The sequence below is a fragment of the Drosophila albomicans genome, chromosome 2R (assembly GCF_009650485.2).
Source record: "Drosophila albomicans strain 15112-1751.03 chromosome 2R, ASM965048v2, whole genome shotgun sequence".
NCBI classification, from domain to species: domain Eukaryota; kingdom Metazoa; phylum Arthropoda; class Insecta; order Diptera; family Drosophilidae; genus Drosophila; species Drosophila albomicans.
The window spans coordinates 18,542,510-18,569,735 of NC_047631.2; the positions used below are offsets into that span (position 1 = coordinate 18,542,510).

At 37.9% G+C, this 27,226-nt stretch overlaps 2 protein-coding genes across 11 annotated transcripts in view; both read right to left on the bottom strand.

Moving 5' to 3' along the window:
- Nucleotides 1-14,962: 14,962 nt before the first annotated feature.
- Nucleotides 14,963-19,846, bottom strand: LOC117576322 (torso-like protein). Of its 2 annotated transcripts, none has more exons than XM_034260988.2 (3): nucleotides 19,668-19,846; nucleotides 16,477-16,781; nucleotides 14,963-16,107 (listed from the first exon to the last, which is right to left on the bottom strand). In XM_034260988.2, exons 2-3 carry the CDS (start codon nucleotides 16,720-16,722, stop codon nucleotides 15,256-15,258), a joined length of 1,098 nt encoding a protein of 365 aa, XP_034116879.1. In that variant the 5' UTR covers nucleotides 16,723-16,781; nucleotides 19,668-19,846; the 3' UTR covers nucleotides 14,963-15,255. The 2 variants fall into 2 exon arrangements, with proteins under 2 accessions (XP_034116879.1, XP_051863969.1); XM_052008009.1 differs by having other exon boundaries at nucleotides 19,662-19,846.
- Nucleotides 19,847-25,237: 5,391 nt separating this feature from the next.
- Nucleotides 25,238-27,226, bottom strand: part of LOC117576321 (peripheral plasma membrane protein CASK) — a 35,029-nt gene continuing 33,040 nt past the window's right edge. For 5 of the 9 annotated variants that reach the window (XM_052008001.1, XM_052007999.1, XM_052008003.1 and 2 more), the window contains 5 exons: nucleotides 26,473-26,592; nucleotides 26,287-26,409; nucleotides 26,120-26,227; nucleotides 25,876-26,051; nucleotides 25,239-25,800 (listed from right to left, as the gene is read on the bottom strand). In XM_052008001.1, the coding sequence (XP_051863961.1) occupies nucleotides 25,621-25,800; nucleotides 25,876-26,051; nucleotides 26,120-26,227; nucleotides 26,287-26,409; nucleotides 26,473-26,592 (707 nt within the window). In that variant the 3' untranslated portion in view covers nucleotides 25,239-25,620. Of the gene's footprint in view, nucleotides 25,801-25,875; nucleotides 26,052-26,119; nucleotides 26,228-26,286; nucleotides 26,410-26,472; nucleotides 26,593-27,226 lie in introns of all 9 variants that reach the window. The other 4 variants (XM_052008000.1, XM_052008006.1, XM_052008004.1 and 1 more) reach the window with 2 other exon arrangements.

Here is a 27,226-nt window from a genome sequence, read left to right on the forward strand (position 1 = left end):
ATCTCTCTTTGTCTCCCACACTCTCTCTCTCCCTCTCTCGCTGTCTCTCTCGCTCTCAATTTGATTTTTTAACTTAACCCAATTATCGCAGCTCATTAGTGAGTATTTAATTGTTTGGCAAATTTCAAAAAGCAAAAGATGTGCTCAATGTTCTAATGTGTCAGGCAAACAAATCGATGCCACACAATTTTAGAGTTGTGTGTTTCTGTTTATTCTGCATTAAGGTTATAATCCGCACACACGTGTCTTGCTTTTAATACCCTGTACTCTATGGATATTGGGTGTGTTTAATCATCATTTATCATTCATTATTTTAAAGCTGAGTAAAAAGTATATCCTCCAATACAGAGTATTATCTAGTTATTCATTCTCAAACTGTGTTTCACACTTGTTACTTTCAGCCAGTCGGAAAAACTAAACAAAATTAGCTAATAAATTGTGCACACATTGTGAATTTATTTATAAATTTATGAATTTCTGTCAAAGAATGATTAAAGCCAACTGCAGTCTCCAAATAAAATGTGTTGCTAGTGACTTAACTACTAATTATCTCATCTCTCTTTGATATCTATTTGCCAAAATGTGATTTGCGTCACACTGCGAACCAGTTTTAGTTTTATTCTTTGATGCTCATCTTTTTTTTTGGGGACAGTTAACACGATTAGGCAATTTATTGAAGTTTAATTAGAACTATGTTTAAGTAATTGTTAGTAACAGTTTTTCGAGCATATTTGCGCAGTTTAAGAAAACAAAAAAATTAGAATTATATTGATTCTTTTCATTAGTTTTAGTTTTCATCTTTAATTTCGGGAGACAACTATTTTATTTAAATTTAAGTATACAATTTAAGTTGAACTGTGTTTAAGTAGCCAAAAGATTTTGAGGATGGTTAGCTGAGCTTACGAAAATAAAAGTACTAGAATTAAATTAAAGGGATAATACTGATAATGAGATTCTTGTCGTTAGTTTTATTTTTTTTTCGAGGACAGATATTTAGTTTAAAATTTTAAATAGAACTAAGCTGCTAGCCAATGGTTTTGACGGACGCCTTACTTAATTTATAATTTGCAAGATATTATAATTTAAATTCAGAAACAGAATGTTGATAATGAGATATTTATAGCCCGCTGCTTATAGCAAATGCATGTAACAGGCAGATGGAGCCATCTCCGACCCTATAAAGTATATACGATATATTCTTCATCAGAGTATAAGAAAAAAAGCAATTATTATTTTCCAAAAGCACTTCTGGCATATTTTGTACTCCGCGGTATTTTTTCAGAGTATAAATTTGGTACATTTTAAGAATAATAAAGCAATATTTTGCTTTTGTTAGAAATAAGTAGCAAGTATCTCACAGTCGAGCACACTCGATTGTAGCTTTCTTACTTGCTTTCGTCAGTTTAAGTTTTATTCTTTGTCTATCTTTTTTTGGGAATCAGCTCAAGAATTAAAAGTTGAGTTTAAGAAGATGCTAGGAAAAAGATTTAGTGAATTTATTTGCTGAGTTTAAGAAATTGAGAATATTATAATTAAATTGCATTAACTCAATAAAGAAAAGACATTCTTCTCGCTATCCTTAGGAGTTAACGATTTGGTGAAACTGTTTGCTGAAGTTAAGAAATTAAGAATATTATAATCAAATTGCATTAACTCAATACTGATAAGACATTCTTCTCGCTATCCTGGCATACGTCTTTTTTCACATACCTATCTAGCACTGACAGGAGTTTAAAACCGAGCAATTTGTTGTTTGTTGTTGATGTCTCGGGTCTGAGCGTATCTGTTGCGTGTGTCGTAATGAGCACAGCCATAAAAGCGTCTTTTGTTTTACGACCGCACTGAACGCGTGTTTGCTCTACACAACAATGCCAATTTTATGACTGCCTGGTCTGGAGTTCGCAGAGTCCGGACACACAGAACAGCATCCCGACGAACTCAAACTCAGACAACAATAGCGCTGAGGTGACAGCAAAACTAGAGCACTAGAGGTAGAGGTTGAATCATTTGCAAGCTGCGACTGCGACTACGACTGCGATGAATATTGCCGATGTTTGCACTTCGCTCTGGCTTGATTTCGCTGTTGGGAACGGGGTCGCCATCGCGCATTAATTAGAGCACGCAATGGTCAGCGGGTAGAGGGCAGCGGGCAGCGGGCAGCGGGCAACGAGCGGCGGCGGTTACTTTCTTTTAGCCGTAAAGCGTAGTTGCTGCTGCTGCCGATGTTGGTGCTGCTGCTGCTGCTGGCCTGGCGGCTCTTATCTAAATTAGGATGTTGTTTGTTTGCGCCTGTGTCTACGAGTCGCCTGCACTATTTGCGTAGGTGTTTCATTTCCGTTTCACAATTTATCTGGCGAGTGTTTGCACGCAAGCAGCGGCGCGTACTCGTCTTACCTTTATTCTCATTCTCATTTTTTCGTATTTTTATTTTTATTTTCGTTCTCATTCCCTATTTATATTTTTTTTTGTATTCACTCATTTTTATTTTTACCTTTTTTCACGACGACGCGTCGTCAGCTTCTAGTTGATTTTCAGATTTTTCCACTTTCCACTTTCACATGTGATTTTCTTTGTTGTCTTATCAATTTTGGCGCGTTGTCGTCAGTCATGACATTGCCATGAATCACGTTTCGTACATGGAAATGCATTTGCAAGACCCTCGAGACGCGACTAGAACTGCATTGCAGACGCCATCAATCGGCTTTGATAAGCGCCTTCGCCTTCATTCCTTTTTTTTCTTTTGCTTTTATTTTTTGGGGTGCGTGGCTTATCAGAAAGCCGACGCGACTACGACATTCAAATCGCATAAATCACAGCCTAGTCGCAGTTTTTGCCTTATGATTTCCCCATTTTATCTATTTGCTGCGGTTGGCCATAAAGTTTTTATCTTTGTGCAAACACTGAAAGCAACGCTTTAAGACCCATCCGACCTTATTTCATACATATATACATAAGTATGTAGATATACTTTTTTTTCTTTTTTGAATAACGAGAACGGAGTTGATATAATTTTTAATTAAAAAACATGCTACGCTCTCTAGTCGGGTCAGGGACTCGTCTGCATATTGCTCCAATTCCATTTTTATGGCATTATTAATACTACTTAATACCACCACAATCCGTGACATATTTTGTTGTGTAAATCTTGAGATTCTTCTGAAATGTTTCCTATTAAGAAATTGGTATTAATTAAGCGATGACTGAACTATTCTGTAATATTTTTTAAATAATTAGCTATGATTTAGAACCGGTTTGCTTACACTTTTCCATCTCTGAAATTTACACACCTTCCCCAAACAATAGAAGAAGCAACGACAGCAAATCTCCAGAGATTGTCCAAACTGATCATGCGAAAGAATTTGTTGTTCAATTCTTTTACGAACGTCAGTTTTTCTCTCAGCATCAGACGCAGGTTGTGTTGTTGTTAAAGATACCCTGCAAGAAAATGGATAACAAGCAATGTTTGCTATTGGAAAGTAATCCTCTTTTTAATCTTTGTAAACAAAATTTACTTTACTGATTGAAGATTTTTATATATATTATGTCTCTAATCTCTGGCAATCTTTAATCTAGGGTATTTTTCTAGTCGAGTAGCAAAGTCATGTACTATCGTTCTGCGTTTCCCTTAAAAATGTTCATGCAACTTAGCATATGTCTGTTAATTATTTATTCGTTGCCTGAAAAATTAACTTTCGGGTTGAGCACGACGACAACAAGAGTGCTGCCAGTTTCAGTTGTTATTCCTATCGAAAAGCGACGCCTAGACGAGCGGACCCTATTCCCAAATGCCAACGACTATCCGTAGCGGCAACAACGTCAGCGGCAACGGCAGCTCGAAAGCTGTCAAATTGTCGAAAAGTTTTTTTTTTCTGTCTTCTGTATTTTATCGTGCTTCATGTTATTGAGTGGCCTTGTTCACATTCACACGGCGCGGCGCAGCGCAGCGCGAGATACAGGGAAAGATACATTTGTATCTACACATGTAGGCGCTGATATAAACAATTCAATTAATTGTTGTAGACCAAAAATTTTGTCACCGCGTAGCTTTTGGGGGGGGCAGGCGTTAGATTTTGTTGTTGTTGCTGTTGTTGTTGTTGGGGCGTTGGGTTTTCGGTAGTTATTGATTTACAAGCGTGCACTATCAGAGGCTATCAGAGTGTGTTGTCCACTTGGGCCCGTCGACTTATCGCAATGCGTTGTGATTTTTGGAGTGTCGAAACGCCTAAGCAAATATGATTAAAGTTCTGTTTGCTCTGGTCGTCCGATTGGGTCTTAATTACTTCCGAAAACAATGACCAATATTCGTAGATAGAGAGCGAGCGATTGAGCTTTAACTAATTGATAATGCAGCACAAAGCAACAAACAACCAGAGAGAATGAGAGTGAATATAAACACAAATAAATCAAATCAAATAATTGATGATTTTCTATGCATATGATTTTAAATCTAAATCTGTATCTGTGTACGATTTGGACTTGGGATTTTGGATGTGTTGATGTGGGTAACAGGAACAGGTTTGGGGCTATCATTCATAAACTTTTGACTGGCTGACACGCAAATTAGCTCTTGAGCCAACGCGCAGACAGCATGTTGAGCGTGTTGAGCGTGCAGAGAGCAATGTGGCTGAAGAGCCACAGAGACTCTGGAGACTCTGAAGAGCAGAGATACTGAAAACAAAAACTGAAACAGACCCACAGACACAGACAGCCGGACCCATGCACCGGCAACTAGCAACTGCCAACTGCTAGCTATAAGGGACTGAGCCCATTTGCTTGGGGCTGTTGATCATCATCATCATCGTCGTGATGACTGTGTAAAAACCAAAAAAAAAAAAGAAAAAAAAAGCGCAGCTACAAACTGGCACACAACTTTAGATGCTTGAGATGTGTTGGCCGTTTGTGTTAATCCCATCAAGCACACAGCATATTATGAAGTAGCAACAACAACAGAAACAACAACAACAATGAGAAACAACAGCAGCAGCAGCAACAGCAGCTTAGAAACTGGAGCTGCATGCGATGAGGATGAGTGTGCTCGTGTGCTCCAATGGAGGCTCCATCTCCATCTCCAGCTCCAGCTCCATCTCCATCTCTACATCAACGGCACAAGTGACATAAGTGGCGCTTACATGACGATGCGTGCACAGCCAACGAGCAACACAGCCTCAGTGAGCTGCTCTACAGCTCTACACCTTCAGCTACAGCTTCAGCTTCAGTTTCAGCATCCAAAGTTCCATCTCCAATTCAGTCCGCTGTCTGCATCAGCATCAGCATCAGCTTTATCTTCATCATTTTGTAAAAGTCATCATGGAGAAGAGAAGAGAAGTCTAAGACGCCTGATAAGAATGTGTTAGCAGCCATGGAGTTGTTAAAAGCAGCGCCGCAAGGTGCAGCACTTCTGCATCGTGTGTGGTCCTCAGCTTTGATAAGGAAATTTTTGTATTATTTTTTTTTTTTTTTTGGGAGGAGGCTGTCGACACACGTGGTATCCATCTGGTTCTGGTTCTGGTTTCGGGACTGCAACCTGGCAACATTCGGAGCTCTCCTGGTTGGCCATACGCATAACGTGACGTGAGCCTGACGCGGACGTGGACGCGAACGCGAACGCTGACGCGCCAAGTGTCATTGAGAATGGCAAGTCATTGGCATTTCAACTGGACATGCGGCACCCTTGTTAGTCGCTGTCGTAGCCGTCGTCGTCGTTGTCGTCGCCTCGCAACATCCTTCGACGCATAACGGCAAGCGGTGAGCGGCTCCTTTCCTGTCGACTGGACTTGGGATTGGGAATGCGACTGGGACTGGAACTGGGAATGCGACGATGACGCAGCACACACACTGCGTTAATTTAATAATGGCCAAAATAATACACAAAATTCAAGTTGGCTTTTACCATAATTTGGTGCAATATGAAACATGACAGTTGCTGCTTATTTGGAGGTGTGTTTGTTGTCCATTTCGATGTTGTTGTTGGTGTCTATTTGTAATTGTTACACTTGGTTGCACCAAAGTCAAAGTTACAAAGTCAATGACATTGATCAAACAGAAATCCAACGAAAAATGAAAGTGAAATTCAATCAATAAAATGCGACTAGAACTCTAGGTGGAAAATCTTAAAGCTGGCAGTGTATAATGAAAGTTCTTTCGAAAGAAAACAAAAAGCGTGCACGACTGCTAGCTACCCGGTATTATTCTAAACATTTACCAAATTAATATGTCAAAAAATACTAAAATATATATAAATGTATATAACATTATATAAAATAAAGTAATAATACAAATATTATATAACATAATATTTGCTAAAATATAATAATAAAAAAAGTATAAATTACAAAATTTGTATTCTATTAATAAATCTAAAGGTTTATAAATAAATATTCTATGTGGAACATTGACATCAATTAAATGGTTAATGTTATTGAACTCGTTTTGGGTTTGGCTGCTCGTAGATTGTTCTAAGATCTAACTCGTTTGAGATAGGCCAAGATTTGTGGCTGAGGTGATAACAAAGTTAAGACTGCCTCATTGGCAAGGTTTTCACATGGTAAATTTGTGGGCTTCTCTTTTATTATTGGTAGCCGCATTAATTTGCTAGACAAACAAAGTTTCCCAGGCAATAGTCCATAAATAGTTTGCACTGCTCAGCTACTGCAGTCTCTCCAGACATCCATCCAAAACCGCCGACAAGTTACTATATGGTAGTATATGAATATGGTGTGAAGTTCTTGTGAATCACTCGCTTTGCTTTTGCTGGGACGCGGTATGAAATCAAAGAGACGCATGTTGGCCTGAACGGGCGGCCAAAAACATCATAAAAATGTGTGTATCGCATATCTCGATGGAGTGGAGTGAAGTTCATTGATTTCTCTTGCTGGACATTGGGCAACTCAATCAAAAAAATAAAAAAAAGAAAGAACTGAAAAAAAGAGAAAAAAGTTGGAAACGCGCACCGCGGTGGCACTCTATTAGCACCTTTAAAGCACAATTTACAACAAACATTTACAACTGTCAATTGGCAACAAAGCAACGGCTAAGAATTAAGGATACAGGTCAAACAAAGGCACCGCCGACGACGTCGACGACGATGACGATGAAGTTGATGTTGCTGTTGTTCTCTTGACTGTCGGCTGTTGATTTTTAGGGAGCTGCTGATGAATTGCATGCAATTTGTTAGCATTAAACAACAAACTAATTTTCAAACTGACGCGATGAGAACATATTCTATATATGTGTGTATCATACGTATGTATGTATGCATGAGTGCTTGTGTATATGTGTGTGTGTGTGGTGCAGTCTGAAGACGAAATTAATAAAAATTTCACTTGAATTGACAAAGTGGCCGAACGCCGTGACGTTCAACTGACGACAAGTGCCACTTGACAAGCTGCCGAACTTGAATATTTTTTATATTTTACAATACTCGCACAATATTTCATTGTTATATAGAAGCTGCTGACTTCTCCGACTCTTACCTGGCTGCTCTGTCTCTCTGTCTGTCTCTCGGTCTGTCTGTCTTTCTGTCAGTGAGTCGATCAGTCTGCTAACCTCGTCACAGCTGGCGATTAATCTTGACATTGAGACGACGACAACAATGCTCCGAACTCGAGTAATATGGCATAGATATATATACATCTACTCACCTGTATTATGAGTATTGTATCTATAATATATTCGTTTAATTGTTGTCAATCAATAATTTAGCTATACACCACGATGGACATTAAAGGACGTTCTCACAGTTTAACCCAACACAATTGCGTGTCTATCTGAGATCCCTATCATTGAGAATCACGTGCAGCGCACGCGGCCGTTACAAGTGATCAAGTGGCAGGATATTGTTTGCCAGGTCCTTACGTACGACAAGTGCAGCTCATCGTCATCATCATCATCATCAACATCATCCACATTTGAGCCACAACTACTTTAATTACACATTTGGCTTACGGGCACACTTCACAAAAGTACACCAAGCTACAGGGTTGAAGATTGCATCATTATATATTTCATATTCTTAATTGTTTTTGAAGTGTATTTTATAATAATAATGATATGTCAGCATACTCCTTTTAAAAATAATTTTAGAAAATGATTTGTCGACTAAGAATACACTTTAGTTAGTAGTAGGCGAAAATGTCGCGTGAGAAACTTTTTGCATAAAGTAAAAAAAAACATATGCCAAAAAATGTTTTTTTTTACTTTGAATAAAGATGAATATTATAGCACATGATCAGATCTTTAATTTGAGCTGAAATTGATGTTGAAATTATTTTTCTGTTTTAAAATAAAATATAAAATTTATTTATTCTATTGTAAAATCAAACTTAGTTCTACATGTAATTCTAATCCAAAAGTATAGAAATAAAATTACGATATGCTTATTCTTATGTTTTTAACACTATAAATATTATCGCCGACGACATTTTCGCTAGAGAAATATGTGATGATATGGTACAATTTTGTGGTTAAGATTTTTTATAATAAACATACGAAAAATATATACGAAAAATAAAATAAATAAAATTCAATATTTTGTTCCTTACTTTATTTTCGTAGAAAGTAAAAAACTTAATTTATAAAGGGCATTCACAACTAAGGGTTTCTTTTAGCCAATACCTTAAAGAAAGAAAATCTTCTAAAATTCATCAAGTATATTTTAGGCGTTTGCTCCAAAAAGTATGCAGCAACTTCACATAAGCATTAACATTGTTTTATTCATTAGTGACATAAATTAAGTATAAACCTTATAAGTAGTGTAGTTTGCGATTAATAACTGTAGCAAGCCGGCGGCGTGGCAGCCTAAATAAGTGGGAAGGGGGAGCATCAGCGGTTCGGGGGCGTGTCGTTCTCCAATTGTGATGCGAAACGTGTTCACAAGTGTGTGCGTGTGAGTGTGTGTGTGCGTGTAAGTATGTGTGTGTGGCGCCGCAAGCGAATTGCAAAATTCAGTTTCAGTTCACGGCAATGATGATGATGACGATGACGACGACGGACGCTCAAGTGCCGACCCGCAGGGCTATTGACAGAAATCAAAACGGGCCAGCTCAGCGGCTCAGTAGTGTTCAGCGTCTGAGGCAGCCGCCCAAATGGCAAACGCTCTTTATTTTCCTCTTTCGCTTTACTTTTTTTTTTTGTTGTTCTGTATTGTGATTTCGCTTTTTGCGCCCCAGCAAGTTTCGAGCGCTGTCGATGTTGCCGGTTGTGGGTTGTTGCCGGCTTATCACAGCATCAAAACAAATTCGTTTGAAATTAATGCGGAGATTTGCTTTCATTAGTTGGCTTGCCGGGCGCAAATGTAACTGTAAACAAACACAATGGCAATCGCAAACGCAGTGGCAATAGCCTAGCATAAAAGCCACCAACAACATTCGCATCCATGACACGCTCTGAGCTCTGGCTAATCCCAAAGCAAAACTTTTGGCTGTTCGAAGGGCTGCCCCGGACTACCTCCTGCTTTCTGTCTGGCTGTCTGACTGTCGGCTTGCCGGAACTTTCGGCAGCTCACGCATTTGCCGCACTTCGTGCCGCCACGTGTCGTGCCTTTGTTCCTCCCCTTTTGGCTGGCATGTGCTTCTCCCCTGTGCTGTGTCGTGTCGGATGTAGTTTGAATCGCTTTTTGGGCAGTGTCATCGCTTTGCATATTCAGCAAATACTCAAATACTCGAACCCGCTTCTACCTTCTGCGTGTTCCTAATGTGACAGTTTAATTGCAGGTGAGACGCGTTGGGCGCGTGGCCGTTTGCTCTGCCATCCTAGCGTCGATGATGCAATTAGACAGGCAACGACTTTACCATTGTCCTGCAATGACTTCTCAGCCTGCTCGACTGTGCGGGTGCCAGGCATTCTATGAATGCAGTGTGGCATGCAAAGCTGTTTAGTTTGCCACACAGCCCAGGTGTGTATGGGACAATAATGAGTTTTGTCTTACCCACGTAAACCTGGCACCTTGTCACAACTTTTGCCAGCTTAAAATCCGTGTGAATTAAGCAAAAATTAGGAAAGTTTTTTTGCAAATTAGTGTGCCAAATACTCGAAAGTATTTAGATAAAATTATTTCAAAAATTGCAATTTATATAAAGTTGACATTGAAAGTGCTGACTCATTGCCTTTTGATTTATTAATCTTTTATTTCTTGAACGTTTCTTATAAAGTCAACTCAACACTTTGTTTTATTGTCAGTAGTTTATTAATTAGACTGTATATTAAAGTTTCATGTTTGCAAATATTCCGAAATTTAACTTATCTTACGATAAGTTAAATTTCGGAATATTTGCAAACATGAAACTTATATTTATACCTGTTACCGAAGAGGGTAGAAGGATATTATATTATCACCATTATTTAAAAAAAAATTTAAAAACAAGAGTATTACTTTTATATGGGCAAGAACTCCTACTTATTACGAGTTTAGTTGCTTTCGTTGACATTCTGGTATATTTTGTACCCTTTGGTATATTTTGTAGTACAATATTAATACACCAAATATAGTCTTTGGTATATTTAAGTGATTTCGTGGTTTATTATTATCTTAATTCGATATATTTTAAGAATAATACCGCACTAGTTTGCTTTTATTCAAAATGGGTATTTCACAGTCGAGCACTTTCGACTGTAGCTTTGTTGTTCTATTTCTGTTTAACTACTTATGAGTAATGAGACTAAAGCTAAACAATTAATATATTTTATTTGATTTAAATCTCATTCTGGCATTAAAGAAAGTTTCTCTTCAAGAATAAATTTCTTCAATTTAATTAATGAACTACGCAAAGTGCGCTGCAGAATTTTTAATATACTCAGACACACAGACTTTAAACTAGATCAAAGGCGTTCCCTCGATATTGGACCCTTTGGTGCTTACCAAACTCTTAATTTTCATCTCCCCCGACGAAACTTTGGCCCTCCCACAGAAAAAACTTTCTCACATTACATCACGGACGAGTGGAGACAACGAAACGAATCCGTGTAGGAATCGTTGGCTCTAAATGGACATCGTTTAATATTGATGAACACATTGTGAGAGTCCTTTATGATGGGAAAGTGACGTTCGAGTTTGGTTGCTGCCATTCGGCTTCGGCTTCTGTTGTGTTTCAAGTGAATATTTAATTAAATTGTTTTCTAATAACCACGCGCAACTGTGTTGGTCTGGCTGCAAGCGTCAGGACACGCGGCCAGGACAATCGAGTCGACCAGCACACCAGCCGACCAGGACACACCTTGTTGTGCCAACAACATTAGCAAGGGCGGTGCTTCAGCGTTTCGCTTTCAAACGGGCCCAAAAAAAAAAAACGAAAAAGTAAAATAAAATAAAAAGGAGCAGAACCACCCCTTTGCTGCTGCTGATGTTGCTGCTGTTGCTACTCTGGCATATCCTTCCTGGGTGTCCTGGTTAAACTGCTCGTCCTTCTATGTGCTTCTAATTTTCCAAATTACGCACCATCAATCATCGCAAGTTGCGACACGAGCTTGACGAACGTCGATTGCGTTGGCGTTGCGTTTCCCAATGATTATGACGTCGTTGTCGAAGTAGATGCCAATGCCAATGATGATGATGATGATGATGTCGCTGGAAACTATGGCAGCCCAACGTGCTAACCCAAGCTAAACCACCCACCAAATGACCCGCCAATCAACAGCCAATCCCTGGGCGCTGGCACTTGAAGCAAGCGACGCTGCGGCAGCCGCAAGAAAAAATTAAATTAAACTTCAAGTGGCCGCAATGTTGCGTGTGTGCAACAACAGCAATGTATCGGCAACCAGCAACAAAGGCAACGGCGATTGCGATGGCGATGGCGATGGCAGCAGGTCCTTGCAGCTCATGCGTTGACTGTGGGAATCCAGTGTTATTTTTGCTTTCGCTTTTGTTTTTGCAATAGTCGTTCTTGTTGTTGTTCTTCAATTCCTTGCTGCCATCGTCGACGTTGCTGTTGTTGTGGTTGTTGTTGTTGGCTGTGTTGTCCAGGGCAATTAACGCTAATTGCGCTTAACCATAAGCCGGACTTTTGACTTTTCAACGTGTTTTTCGGATTGTGCGCAGGATTTTCCCAATTTTCTCGAGCCTAAGTCGAGGCAATATTTTTGTTTTGGCTTGACTCTTTGAGAAAACATTTCAATCCTAATAGTTAAACAAACAATGCATTTACTTGATACCGGAAGCGCTTGTCTTCAATGGAGACTCTTTAAAAAAATGCAACCTTAAATGTTGTTTGCATTTTTGAATAAATATTATCAGCATTTATATTTCAATATTATAATTTATATAATATTGAGTTGAAGATTTAATTTTTAAATAACTTAACAAATTTAATATAATTTATTTTCTTTTTAAAATATTTAATACATTATTTGAACAACCAAATTTCTGCTCTTAACTTAAAAAGTCTAGTAAAATGGTCAGCCATATTAATTGAATGGCTTTACCAATAGCCATTCGAGCCTTAATTAGGTTTGCACTTCAACTAATGAAAGAGCTCATCAGAATGGATGGATGAGGATAAGGACTTAAGGCTCAGCATTGCAGTGCAATTAAGAGCTCAATCAAAATGACTGTGTGGCCTGCCTCTCCCAAATTACATTTATGGAATTATTATTGATGTTTGGCATTGACCACCAATCAGCCCATAGCACATCTCCAATCCCATCCGTCCATCCGCCATGCTCCCCTGCCCCCTGCCCCCTTGCCGCCCTCAAGCCAATGGCATTTCCAATTTTGTTGAGTAGCTGTTGCCGCTTGGACATTTGGCTGACCAGTTTGATTGAAACGCAGACACAAAATCACAAAATGCTGGCAGGCAGCCATTATATATTTAAGCTGCTTCCGATCTGTATAAGTATGTACATAGATATTGTACACACACGCACACACACACACACACACACACACATATGGGGTGCATGCGAAATAACCCATACCCAAGGCTCTTCGCCATTCCCATTCCCTCATATTTTATATGTATTATGTACATAGTTGATTTGCTTGCTGCTCGCTCAGTTTTTGAACTTAACATACACACACACACACACACACACAGTGGGAGATTCACACGCATGTCGATATTTAGAGCATTTGGATATGGAGAAGTAACGATGCTTGCGATTTCATTCATGTGCAGAACTATGCGTCTCACCCAAATCATCATCATTGATTTGCAATGCCCAAAATATGTCTGTCTAATGATGAGGTTTGTTGCTGTTGTGCTGTGCCTAACTACCAAACATTCGTCCATATACTCACACACACACACACACACACGTATCTCTATCTGTCTGTGCGTGTGTGTATATGTATATGTGTGTGTGTTTGCCATCGTTTTTGGAAATATTATATGCTCATACCTCCGTTTTCGAGTAAATTGTGTAAATATTTGCGCTCGTAAGTGGATTGGAGATGGATGAGTTTATCAACAGCATAGTCGACGTCGCAGCGGTGGCTGCCTGCCTGCCTGCCCCTCCTCTTCCTCCAATTGCCTTGCCTCGCCTTGCCTTTCCAATCCCCATCATCAGATTCATATGCGTAGCCAGCTGGCTGATTGCCTTTGCCTGCCGCTATCTATCCGACTTCGGCATTCAGCCCGATGCTAACTGCACTGTAGCCCTTGATAACCCTTGGCTATCTTAAGTTTCATAAGACAACTCGGTCATTTACAAATCATTCCCTTCAGAGTGACAACCAAGTGAAAGGATAGCAATAGCAATAGTCTTAACAATATATCTAATACAAAACAATAATACAGTTCAGTCAGGCTGCAATAAACTAAATTTCGACCACATCCATATAAATTTGAAATGGAAAACATATAAGAAATCACAGTATCAACTGCAAACCATATTGAATCAATTATCGTAAGATGTAGCTCGATGAATTTTTTTAATTTGAAATTATTTTTATTATGTACATATGTACATAACCTAATGTTATTTATAAATATTCAAAAGGTAACCGAACTACAATATTAAATTTATGTATACATCTTTAAATTCATTTGAAGTGTTATTATGAAGGGCGAAAGAACAGGGTATCTTTTTAAATATACTCAATGTTATATTTTTTGATTGACCCATTTTTCAATTAAGAAAGTAACATGCAATAAATAACAAAATGTTAAATACATAACTTTACATTTACCAACTATGTCATAATCATTTATATACATTTAGTTAACAATGTTGCCCTATCAAGGGACCTTTAAAGAGAATTCAAATGGATGAATCCATTGCCAATGTAATGTTTATAACAAGGACATTTTCTTATAGAGGCTACACATAAGTTCATGGGGTAACAAGTTTATCCAACAAAATTCCAATATAAAAAACGCTATTTAGATTTATTAAACTACAGCTAAATTATATTTAAAAAAGATAAGGAGAGCGAAAGTACAAAATTTCAAAATACATAATTTTTGTTGTTTACAAGCACACGGAAAGAAGAAGACATAAAAGGCGACATCCAGACAGTAAATAATATCATTTTATAGTATTTATGGAGTCTGTGATTAAATGAATATAAATATAGTACCAAATCTATATGTTAATTGGACCTGGCTGTCAACATAGATTAAATTGCAGCGATTTTAACAAAAATGGTATTCAACAAAAATATTTAAAAATGAATTCTTAAAACCAGTATCAAATTCCAAAAATATACTTGCATACTTTTAGGATCACATATTTTTAATAATGGTAAAATAGTGGTTTCACAGCAAAACAGTGCTAGCAAGTACACAAACCAAATAATGGAGAAACAGTGGTCGCACAACTATAGAACGAAACAGTATACCCTAAACTGTGAGCTACATTATTCACAATTCCCATCAAACTGTGTGGTGCAATTCTTTACTAATCTCCAAACTGTTTGTTCACAACTCTCCACACATCAATTGTTGATAGCTTCGCTAAGACAGTTTGAGAGCAGTTGAATGACGAAACTGATTTTCAAAAAGGTCAAACGGAGAATAAAAACAAGTGCGCATCAGTTAAAAAAATGTTTAATGCATGAATGCGAGTCGGTAAGAATTACAAATATTCACACTACATTAATATTCAAAGTACGTTCATTCGTTTAATTAAACTATCTAAAAACTATCACAGGCAGAACAGTAATTACGCGCTACAGACTTAAGCTACAAGTACATATGCTACATATGGTTACATGATATGGTAGCAGCTCCATCCACCAAGACGGTGGCGCCTTCTTGCATAACTTGCATTTAGGAACTATATGGTACCCTCCTATGTATGTGTGTTAGTTATTCCAGCGTTTGCCTATCGACTCGGATGATTGAGTGGCATGTTGAGCTCCCACAGTTTCATATTGTTGTCAAGCACTTCGTGGAACCAGCTCTCCTTCTGTGGATCTTCCCTGAAGACAACATTAAGTGCCTTCAAGTCCAGCTGCAGGATGGCATCGTTGTCCAGCAGGCTGTCCAAAGATCTCAGCAGCGTGCTGTTGCCATGCAGCTTGAGAAGGGTCACATACTTGACCACAAAGTACTCAAATTGCAGTTTGCGACGTGCCCAGCGTTCCACTGTTGCATTAGCACTCGCCGACCGTATCTGGCCCAGATGTTCGGCAAACCACGGCGCAAAATAGTTGTACAGATCGATTTTGGATAGAGCATTCAAGCCTTTGCTCTTCACGCGATCCTTCAGCATTTTGTAGTTCTTGCGACTGTACACAAATACCTGATACAGCGAGTTTCCCGTCGTATACGAGTTCACATAGTGTGTGCCAATGGATTCCATGAACCGCACAGCCGACGTTAGATTGCCAACCTGAAACTGTTGGAAACGCGCTCGAACATCCGGTTCCAATGGCTGATTGATCGGGATCTCGGTATTCAGCTTTCCTGTTTCCCTGAAGCGCACAACTCGCACCAACACATAGGAGTAATCGCCCTCGATGAAGGAGGTGTTGATGCCCAGCTTCTTGGCCGCATTGTGAGGAAACCAGCCACCCGTGAATGCTTCCCATGGCTTGTCCAGATGCTCAATGGTAAAGTCACGGAAATATGCCTGGAAGAGTTGGCGACGATTCTCACAGAATTCCATGTGAAAGTCGCCATGGAAAATGCCTGGCGTATCATCTTCATGGCTCTGCGCCAATGCACTCATGTTCTGCAAAAGAACAAAAACAAAAGAGAAAAAACTCTTTAAACAAAAATAAATCAAGCTTATGCGGAAATGTCAAAAGATGCGGCGATTAGATGTGGCATTCATTTGAGAGTCGAATTATGACAAATCTCTTTGACTTCACATTTAAATCCAAGATACACATTTTTTTTTATTGATGAAGCCTTGAACAGAGCTTTATGGGCAAACTAGTTTAAATTCTATGAACCACGTGATGAGCTAACGGTCAACAGAAATTCGTTGAATTTATAATTATACAATATATTTAACGGTTCAACGAAATCTACAAAATGATTGGGATTGTGATTTAAAATACATTTGTGGGACATTAAATGACAATGCTATAGAACTTACCTTGTAGATGTTTCTCGTTGGCTCCTTGAATATCCATCGCTCGCTCTCGGCACTATCGTTGTAGGGTATCACACGCATCGAGATGCCCAGATAGCCGTAACGCAAAAATATATTGATCGCTTTGCCAATACGCAGCTGAGACTCGCGACTGCCACTGACCGCTAACACAATCGTTGCCAGTGTCAACAGCCACAGCCAGAGCCAGAAGAGGCGCGGTCGCGGGCACGGGCAGGGGCTGGGGCTCATCGCTCAGCTGTTGTTTGGTCGTCACATGCAATGTGCAGAGTACCGATGGAGAAGGGGGGCTGTAATGGCAGAGCGAGGAGGGAGCGGGTATTGTAGACAAATGTCTTTAGCAACCTTACAACGAGCAAAAAACCATCAACAACAACAACAACGAGAAGAACGGCAACTGCGACTACTTAGTATATAATACTAACTATACTTGTTTTATTATTTATTATTCGTTTTTTGCGAGCAGTGCTCATATAACATACACATACACATACACAACATGCACACTGAGCTAGCGATAATTTATGCGCTGTGACTGGTGATCTGCAATCTACGGGTAGAGACGAGGTTTCAGCTCTAATTGACCGTGAACCAGCAGCGGCGTTGAACTTGAACCGAGGCAAGGTGATGCTTACAACGAGATGAGCTAAATGGCTGGCTGTATCACCGACTTTTGTCTGCAATTAGCCATGAAATATATATAGCTAAATACGTTTCAATTAGATCAGCGACAAAACGTCGTCTTTGGATCGTCCGACATCCAAATTATTTCCTTAAGATATATTTTTAATTTTTCTTTTCTTTTTTTTTTGTATGCCTCGCAAAATTTTATAACAGTTTGTGCGCGCCACTTAAAACCAGTTTGCTGTTTGCCGATCTCTTGACTGGGACGAGGAAGCCACAGCAGCAAACAGCAAAGTAGCAAACAACAAAGCAGCAACAACGACAGCAGCAGCAGCAACAAACTGGCACAACAAAGGCAAAACGACAACTGCTAACCACATTGCAACTTGTTGCGCAAAACTCAGTAAAAGAGTGCTTAGAATTAACCGTCGTTATCAACGACAGCAGCAACAGCAACAACAACAACAGCGGCAGACGTGTTGAACCGGTCAAAACATAAAGGTTAGCCGAAAAAAAAAACACTCACTGTTGGGTGTTAGCCATGTTTATGAGTCACACCTGTCGCTGTCGCTGCCTCTGCACCTGTCTCTGCCATCGCAATGTGGTTTGTTGGACACTGAAGCGTAACATTTGCCAAACAATAAATATGATGACGGTCAAAATGTGAGCATCTCAAGCGAACCATAACATGTAGGTGACAACAAAAGTCACTGACGCTGGTCGTGCAGCATGATAATGCCCTAACTCAAAGAAAAACATAACAGAATGAGCATGCAGATTGTGAAAGAAGCTGCGCGCTTTGAATGACTGACTGAATACTTGAATCAATCGTTTTAAACTCAAACTGAAATAATTCGCAATAAAAACTAAAGATGAATTTGTTAACATAATTTTTGCAGCTTTTTTTATATTTTTGGGTTTCCCTTATGCAAGATCCGTTTTATTTCTGACACGTTGCGAACGCAGTGCAAAATTCAAAATACCCTCGGAAATACGTGCAGAGCACTATCGAGTTTAATCAGATTTAATCACCTTGTAATGCTTGTCATTAAGTGCGATACAATTGGAGTTTAGAACGTCAGCATGATTTGTTTATAATTTGGAATGAAAATATTTTATATTCTATTTCGATCTAACGAGCAGTGACTACCCCTAATGCCAAAGCTCTTTTGTTTCCGCTGCTCCATTGATTTCTGCTGACAGTCTTTGGCAATTGTCAACTTAAGAGCTTAAGACAACTTAAGACACCACAATGTGAACTCAGGCGTACATTTGTATACATACTAATGTATTTATGATATAATGATATAGTGTGTGGGTATCGGTTATAGGCATTTACAATGGCAGCATACGCATAACCTTGTGCGAAAAAGACCAAAAACCCGAAGCCGAAACCGAAACCAAGACCGACACCGTCACCGATACAGAAACCCAAACCAAGACCCAAATTGAAAGCCAAAATGATGAACGGACACAGCCAGCGAGTTGTTGATGCCGTGCAAATGAATCAAAAATTCAATGCGCGCGCTATGTTGACGATTGCGTCCGAGACTACTTTGTCAGTCAGCCAAGCAGATCGACAACGATTCGACGACGCTGGCGGAGATGAGGCGACGAAGAGGCAATGACGATGGAGACTACTACGACGGAGTCATCAGCTCAATTGGAGATTCTTTATGCGCTCTTTATGCGCTCTTTTGTGGCCGACCTGGGGTCTGGGGTTTGGGGTTTGGGGTCTGGGGACGACGCGATCGCACGAAGGGCACGCATAAGGTCTGCAGTTTATATTTTTATGACCATATGTGTTGATGTCGTTTTTTGTTTTCTGTGCTTTGCTGCCAGTTGTTTCCTTGAACGGTGTTAAATACAACTTGAGCTTAAAACACTGTTGCTGTTGTTGTTGTTGTTGATGATGTTGATGTTGTTAGACTGCACACTAGAATTCACAAAACAGCAGAGGCAACATCGAGATAAGCTTTGACACGCACTAAGAGAGCGAGTGAGAGAGATACACTCTAACTTGGAGTCAGACTTAGATTTAGATTTAAAGTTAGTTTTAATTATAGCACAACGAGGCAATCGTCGGCGATTGGTCGGCCAGACGACGACTCGTTTGCCACTGGTTTGCCTTATCGCACAGCTAACTGACACCAGGGGCCAATGCACAAAGCGCGTTTAGCATCATTAAATACACACACACACGTACACACAGAAACACTTCTATATTGCCCGATGATGGACAATGTTAAAGGTCAGTCGAGACTGCGAACATTATTCTGAAGGCGATACGGAACAGCAGCATAATCTATGCACGGCCTGAAGGCGCCTCCAATTGTCTTATTGATAAGCGATTTCTTCAGAATTTTGTAACTTTGAATTGTATTTTTGTTGTTTTAGTGATAGTTGTTGGTGCCGTGGACGTTGAAATTGCGCGCACTGTTTACAAGTTTTAAGTTTTAGCAACAACACTCAGAAATTCCGGCTGCCCAACCACACACACAGAAGCGCTTCAGGTAAACGTTGTATATATATTTACACCAATACACACTTACACATACACAACACACGCACACACACACGTGCCTTCCAATTGCAATTAAAAAGCCGGAATCTGACGTCGACTTCTCTAAGCACTTATAATAGCACGAGCACACTCCAAAATCGAACTGGGCAAGTACACGGCGCACAACTTCCACCGCGCAGACTCGAAACAAAACTGAAACTGGCAGCCGGTGTGTGTATTGAGACAGCTAGCAGCTAGCAGCTACCCGCTACCAGCTACCAGCTACCAAAACTCGATCGCTTGAGAGAATAAGCCGAGCAGCGGCGCAACAGCGCACAGTGGTCTAGAATTGCATTTACATTCAATGTGAATATTCTTTCGAAATGTAAATCAACATTTTGAAGATTATTTTGAGTCTTTCAAATAATAATATACATTTTAAAATTTATTGATGCTAAAAATAAACTTATAAAATTAAATTGCTAAAAGAATCTTAGCTTTATAAAAGTGCATAAACAATATATATATAAAAATATTCTGATGCTTATATAGGAATTAAAATTTATAAATATAAATATAAGGTTTTAAAGTTTCGTAGCTGTATAAAATATAATATATAATATATATATAGCTGTATATAATAAAGTAAAATAAAGTTTAAAAGTTTCGTAGCTTTATAAAAGTGCATTAAAAAATATCTTCTCACATATAATATATGTACATATATATCTATAAAAAATATTCTGGAGCTTATACAGAAATTAAAATTTAGGAATATAATAAAATACAAAACAGAAAAACAGAAATAAACAAATATTGTTAACTAGGGTAATATAAAATATGCTAATTTAAAGCTCATATTTTCATTGTGCACTCATATTATGAAATTCACACATTTTTCAATACCATCATCAGATTTATATAAAAGTATTTTTAGCCACTTTGAATAATATTAGCAATGATAGCATACATAAAAATAAATAACTTCCCTAATAAAGACACAGCAAACCCGATTTTTTGAAGCCTATTCATTGCGGAAAGCTTCATGGATTAAAATGATAGCGGATCGAATTCAACACGGAAAATAATTTGTCAACTTGCTGCGCTGTGTTTTGAATTGCGTTCGCTTTTAATGCTGTCCATCAAATGTTATTAGTGGGTTATGACCGCAAATTGCAATTAAAATATATAAATCAAGTTTCGGTGGCTGAAATCGATTTCAGTGACATAATTGCTCGGTTGCCCACTGTGCTGCAGCTGCAGTTCAATGACTGGCTGACTGGCTGGCAGGCAGATGTTCTGGTCGTCTGCCCCTGTCATGCCCACCACACACAGTGGGGCGCAACAACGGTAATAGCACATGACACAAATGTCTAAATGTCTCCGCTGTCTATGAGGTGTGCGTGTGCTACTCTTATGCGAGCGATGTGTGTTTATGATGAATGTATTTATGCATATGTATGCATGGAGTGTTTATGTATGTGCCCAGCTCCCCCACAGCTTTTCCGCTTATTAATATTTCCCGGCACGTCTGCCGCTTCCACATTGGCATACTAAAATGCATGGGACCCGGGAACGTTCTGGGATTTGGTCTTTGGGTTGTGGTCGAAGCGACGTGGGACCAACAACTAATAACATAACAAATTGAAATGATTGCAGTTCAACAGAAAATCTTTTTGCGAAATACTTAAATAGAATAATGAAGCAACTGCTGAAACTTCAGTCCCAACTGCCGGTCAACACACTCCAACCAAAGTAACAACAAAAAAAAAACTACAAAAAGAAAAATGATAAAAGCGAAAGTATCAAATTTGCATTACCTTGAAAAATATTCAAAACAAATTTAGGTCAAACTTTAAGCTGCTATGACGACGCCGACACTCTTTGAAAACTTGTATAATTTTTCAATTAGAAACACTAAAGATGTATGTACATACATATGTACAACACGATATGAAGTATGTATGAAAATATATACATGTGTGATGTGTCTTTACGAATAGTTTCACATTGTCACGACCATCCGCTCATTTTGCTGAGTTCCATTGGAGAGTTTCTAAGAACGGCGGTTCTTTTCTGAAAATCAGTGTAAAAGTGCTTGAAATTTCGCCTTTTTGGCTACACTGCAATTCTGATTATACTTACATTATACACACACATACACATACATGTATATTTTGTTTTAATCTTTTTGCTGTTCGTGATTGTTGTTGAAAGTTATAAAGAAACGGCGAGGGTTAAGTGTTTATTTCCTTTTTGTTTTATTAATTTTTAATTCGCATTCCCTTTCGTTTCAATCTTTATTTATTATTAATCCCATGTTTAAACTATGTATATATAATGTCATCATTTTCATCATTTATTTCAAATGATATTTACTAACGTCTCAACTATTTGCACATTATCGATCTTATTCCATTTATATTTTAATAACAATTCACTCAAATAGCTCGAATAGTGCCAATCTAATTACTTATATTGACATTTTGACAGTTTTTTGGGGATCATAAGTATCAGTATCATCATTTTGAATACATGCACATCTTTATCCTCTCACTTGTCATTCATTATCATTAATGTATCATTACCATTATCATTATCAACTCTTGAAATTAGAGAAAAATTCTAATTCACTCGGGTTGCATTTGTTTCTGTTTTCATTCTATTCTTTTATGTTTTGGTTTCGTTTACCATTTCATCATCATCGTCATCATCATCATCATCATTTATGTAATATCAACAATAAATTTTACTTAATATTAATGTGAAATTATTCTTAATATACAGCTACAATTTGCTCGCATTCGCTATGAAAAAATGAAATGATAAGAAACCCAAAAAAAAAAGAACAAAACAAAATTCGCATAACAAAAAAAAGAAAACAATAGTATCATTTCTAGCCGGAAGGGGCCCCGTTTTAACATCATCATCATCATACATACACAATAAAGTACATAAGTATTACCCAAATATCATGGTAAAATATAAGATTTTGATTTGAGCATTGGTGTTGTGGCACACCCAGCCAACTGGGGGCTGCAAAATATACATACAAGTACAAGTACAATACACAGTACACTTTTTCATTCTAGGTATTTAAGGTATAAGTAAGTACTACTTAGTTAATTTGGCCACTCGGCTGCGTTTGTCGTGGGTATTAGGTAGTTTAGTTCTTGTTTGTTTGGGTTAGGTTCTTTCTCGACTCTTCTTTCATTTTGGGAATACATCTATGATTTGCTTGCACTCGAATGCTGCCTGCTTGTCATCGTATCAGCTGTAACGCTAACGCTCAGAACGGAGTAAAATTGATAGACCAGCTCACAAATATTGCATACATAAACATACATATAATCGCGTACTCGTCGTATATGTTCTCAACCATCTTGAAACCATAGAATTTATCATGTAGTTTTTCTTTTTTCTTCATATTGTGGGTAAAACTCCATAATTTTTTTTGTAACTATTGTGTGGAGAATGGTTGGATGCTTGTGTTTGCATCTGATTTAAATAAGCTCCGGCTCAAATGGAATTAAATGGGGGGGATTAAAGTGGGTTAATCGCTGTCTGCCACCAAATGTGCTGCATGATTACAAATTTAAATGTTTCGTTATTAGTTTTTATTATTTTGTTTTCATTTTTTCGCGTCTCATTTATTATACTCCCGTTTTTCTCTTTTTTTTTTGTAAATTCTAATTATAAGAATTTAATGTGCTTCCATTCGCATTTGCCCAATATGTTGTTCTGTTTTGTGTTGGCGCTATTATGTTGGCCTAAAGTAAGAGTGTTCCACGTAGCATTAGGAATCCAACTGCAGGTTGCCCCAAGACGTCTTGGCACTAACTTTACGTTGATCCATTTAAGTTTGTTAAACTTACAAAATAGCTCGAGATACGCGAGTAGCAGATGAAGTTCAGATCTAGCTGCCTATTTACGACCTCGTCTGTTTTTTGTTGTTTTGTTTTTCTCGATTTAAAATATAAACAAATTGAATAATCATTCATATATTCGAATAAAATTTCTTGTGGGGAGGGGAAAAACGAGCGCATTTTCCACTCTGTAAAAGCAGGTGCCATTAGCAAACCTGTAAAAACTGATGAGCTGCTGCCATATGTATTATATGGTATAGGGTATTCTCGTATGGTATTCATAGTTTCATCTACATGATTCCGTTTTTGTCATTTCTCATAATTTCATTTGTTGTATACGTAATACATAGCATTAAAAACTTAAAGCTGCGACGCTATTTGGGTGGTTCTTTTTGCTCATTTTTTTGTTAAGGTTTTTTTTTAAGGTTGTTGTCTTTTTTTTTAAGTTTTTCGTTCTTTTACTTTTTGGATTGTGGGTTCATTGATTTGGTTCACTAAAATTAGCTGTCTGTTGTTTGCTTATTGGCTGTGGGTTAAAAGGAAGCGCTCGCTATATTAATCTTATATAACTTGTCTGATTTTCAATGTATCCAACCTGAGTTTGAGTTGTTCAAAAATATATGTGTATATTTCATATATATACGTTTATGTGTGTGAGTGTGTGTGTGTGTGAATGTGTGCTGCGCTGTTCTGCTCACACTTGTGTGATTTTATTTATTTTCGATTATTAAATAGTGGTTCGTCATAAGGTATTTCATTAACCGTTTACCGCTCGTGTTTAATTTATTTCAATACTTTTATTTTTTATTCATCATTTATTGTTTGTCAGTTGTTGTTGCATGTGTGTGATGTGTGTGTGATTGGGTGTTAGTATGCGTGTGTTTGTGTGTGTTTTGTGCTCACTCTATGTTCTTTTAATTTGCCATTGTTTAATTAAGTGTTCGTTTATTATGATAACGCTGTGGCAAATAAATTACGCTTATATTGTTTGATTGCATTTTTCCTTTTAAATTCTTAATTAAATTAATTCAACTTCAACAATTTTATTCGCTTTTGGTTTTGGTTTAGCTTTTGCATTTGCTTTGTGTATGTAAGTGTATTCTTTCCTTATTTTGCTTGTTTTTTTTTATATATTTATTATGTATTTTCTTTATTGCATTTAAAACCGTGCACATTTTTGAGTTATATTCATTAAATCTTCATTTTCGTTTTTATTCATCTCTTTCCTTTATTATATTTTTTCTTTTTTTTTGTTTTGTTTTGTTTTTTGTTTTACTTTTAATGTGTATTTAATTGTTTTAATTTGTTTGAAACACTTGAAATTGCTCACATCATACTTTGTTTTATTCATCTTCCCCATGCTCTTGTTGCTGTTGTTACTTTGTTTGTGACTTGCTTTAATTTTGTTTTTTGTTTTTTTTTTTATCATGTTCTATGTTAGTTAAATTTAATTACGTAGTTTCCTATAATTTACTAACTCGTTTGACGCTCGCTTTTCAAAAGACTTTCATGTTGCAACTAAACTTTCGTAAACATTTTACATTTTGAATTTATTTGCTGGAGTGCTTTGTTGTTGCTGCTGCTGCTGTTCATTTTCCATTTAACTTAATCACTAACAAGTGTAGGATTTACATAAGCGTTTAATGCTGTCTGGCAAAAGAATACTAAATAAATGTCTAGATCAAACAATAAACATAAACAATAAAACAAACTGCTTGCGGCAGCTTACTGGAATGGCAAATACAATACAATAATAATAATAATAATAATAGTTAACTTATACTAAAACAAAAAACAATATTACCTTGAAATTCAATATTGAAAATTAACATTTTTGTCTTTGCGTTGCGACTGCAGTTCCCATAATACCCATTTCTATATATGTAGACGTGTGTGTGTGTTATTGTTGTGTGTGTATGTTTTTTGAGGATGGCGCCAGGCGCCTACCAACTTCACTGTAGTAGTTGTATGTGTTGTATTTGTGCCTTGTTAATACTTTAATGGTGTGTGTTTGAGAGTGTGAGTGTGTGTGTGAGTATGTACTCAGTAGAGCGCCACATTGGACGCCTGTGTGTATGCATCCCACTCGCAATCGCAGCCATCGAGACAGTCGGGGCATTCCAGCTCACTGTCTTGTCAGTAGAGCCAGGACACCGGCACCCATTGTGGTGTGGTGTGTACACGCTCAATGGCCGTCTCCAGCGTGGCAATCGTCTCGCTAATATCGTTGTTCACAATGGTCAGGTCAAAGAAATGGCCATACAGTTGACGCAGCATATCCGATTCCTTGGCCAATCGCTCCAGGCTGCCATCGTACTGCAAATGAAAAAGAACAAAACAAAAATTCAAATTCTTATTGAAAAAGAGTAAAGAGAATTCCATCGCCCTTACGTCTGCAATGTTCTGGAGCGAGGGCGCCGCTATAAACACCACATAGGGCGTGAATTCAGCTGTGCGCAGTATTTTAAGTGCCTGCGGCTCCACATCTAGTATGGCCATTTTGCCCTCAGTGTGTATGCGTCGTATGGTGTCCAGCTTGGTACCATACATGGCATCCTCGTGGGTACCTAAACAATGGTTAAAGCACGATTAAAAAGTACATTCTTTGAGATGATTATCAATGTCGTCTACTTACCGTATTCCAAATACTCATTGGCACCAATGTCGGCCATCATTTCGTCGTGTGAGACAAAGTAATAACTGCGTCCGTTCTCCTCCTCGGGCTTAGCAGGTCTCGTTGTATCTAAACATTTGATATTTTACTCTCAATTAACATACAACTCAACTCTGCAGTTAACTTACGTGGTATGGGATAGGCATATTTATCGGGATACTTTGATATTAAAGTATTCTTTATATGCCGCCGACCAACGCCATGTGCACCAAGTAGCACCAAAGTCTTGCGCTGAAAATTCGGATCACCAACTAATAGAACGAGCATATTATTATTAATGGATCATATTTAAATGTCGTATAAAAAATATATACCTGGCACTTTGACAACCTCTTCGTATGTGACCACATCGAGCGTATCGAATATGGCATTATGTTTGGCCAAATATTTGTCCCGACACTGCTTCTTCTTTCGCCCGAATATGGAACAGTTCACTGTGGGTTATAGATTATACAATATTTTAAATCTATGTTGAATGAACTTTACAATTTAGAGAAAAAGTAGAAGTACTTCAAAACAGGCATAGCATGCTCTCAATTCAAATGCAAAGATTTCACATAGCGAGTTGATTATCCATTGTTGTTTCTTTTTTGTATTTGTATCTTTTGTAGCAAATGTATTTGTCAATTGTTTCGATTTCATTGTGATGATATAGTTCGACATGCACTGCGATGGGGTGATCTTGTTATAGCTGATTATGATGGATCTGATGTATGATTTGTTAATAGCAGAATTTCGATAAGATGCCACTTGAAGCAATGCTTAAGAAATAAAAGCTTTTTCTACATGTCAAATGAAATTCTAGATAATACTGCATCTTGTAAGACTAAGTTGATACTAATAGCATTTAAGGGGAGGGTTAGTAAATCATTTGTGCGCTGGATGATTCGTTGCTTATCTACAGTAGATACGCTGACAGAGTTCTATTTATGTTTTAAGTAAAGGAAATCATAATAAATAAATATTTTAATAATTTGATTAGCATCTTTATTTTGTGAATGAAACTCTGCAAGCGCATTTTTAATCCCGGTAAACCGAGCATTAAATTTTAGCTCTTATTCTTAATGG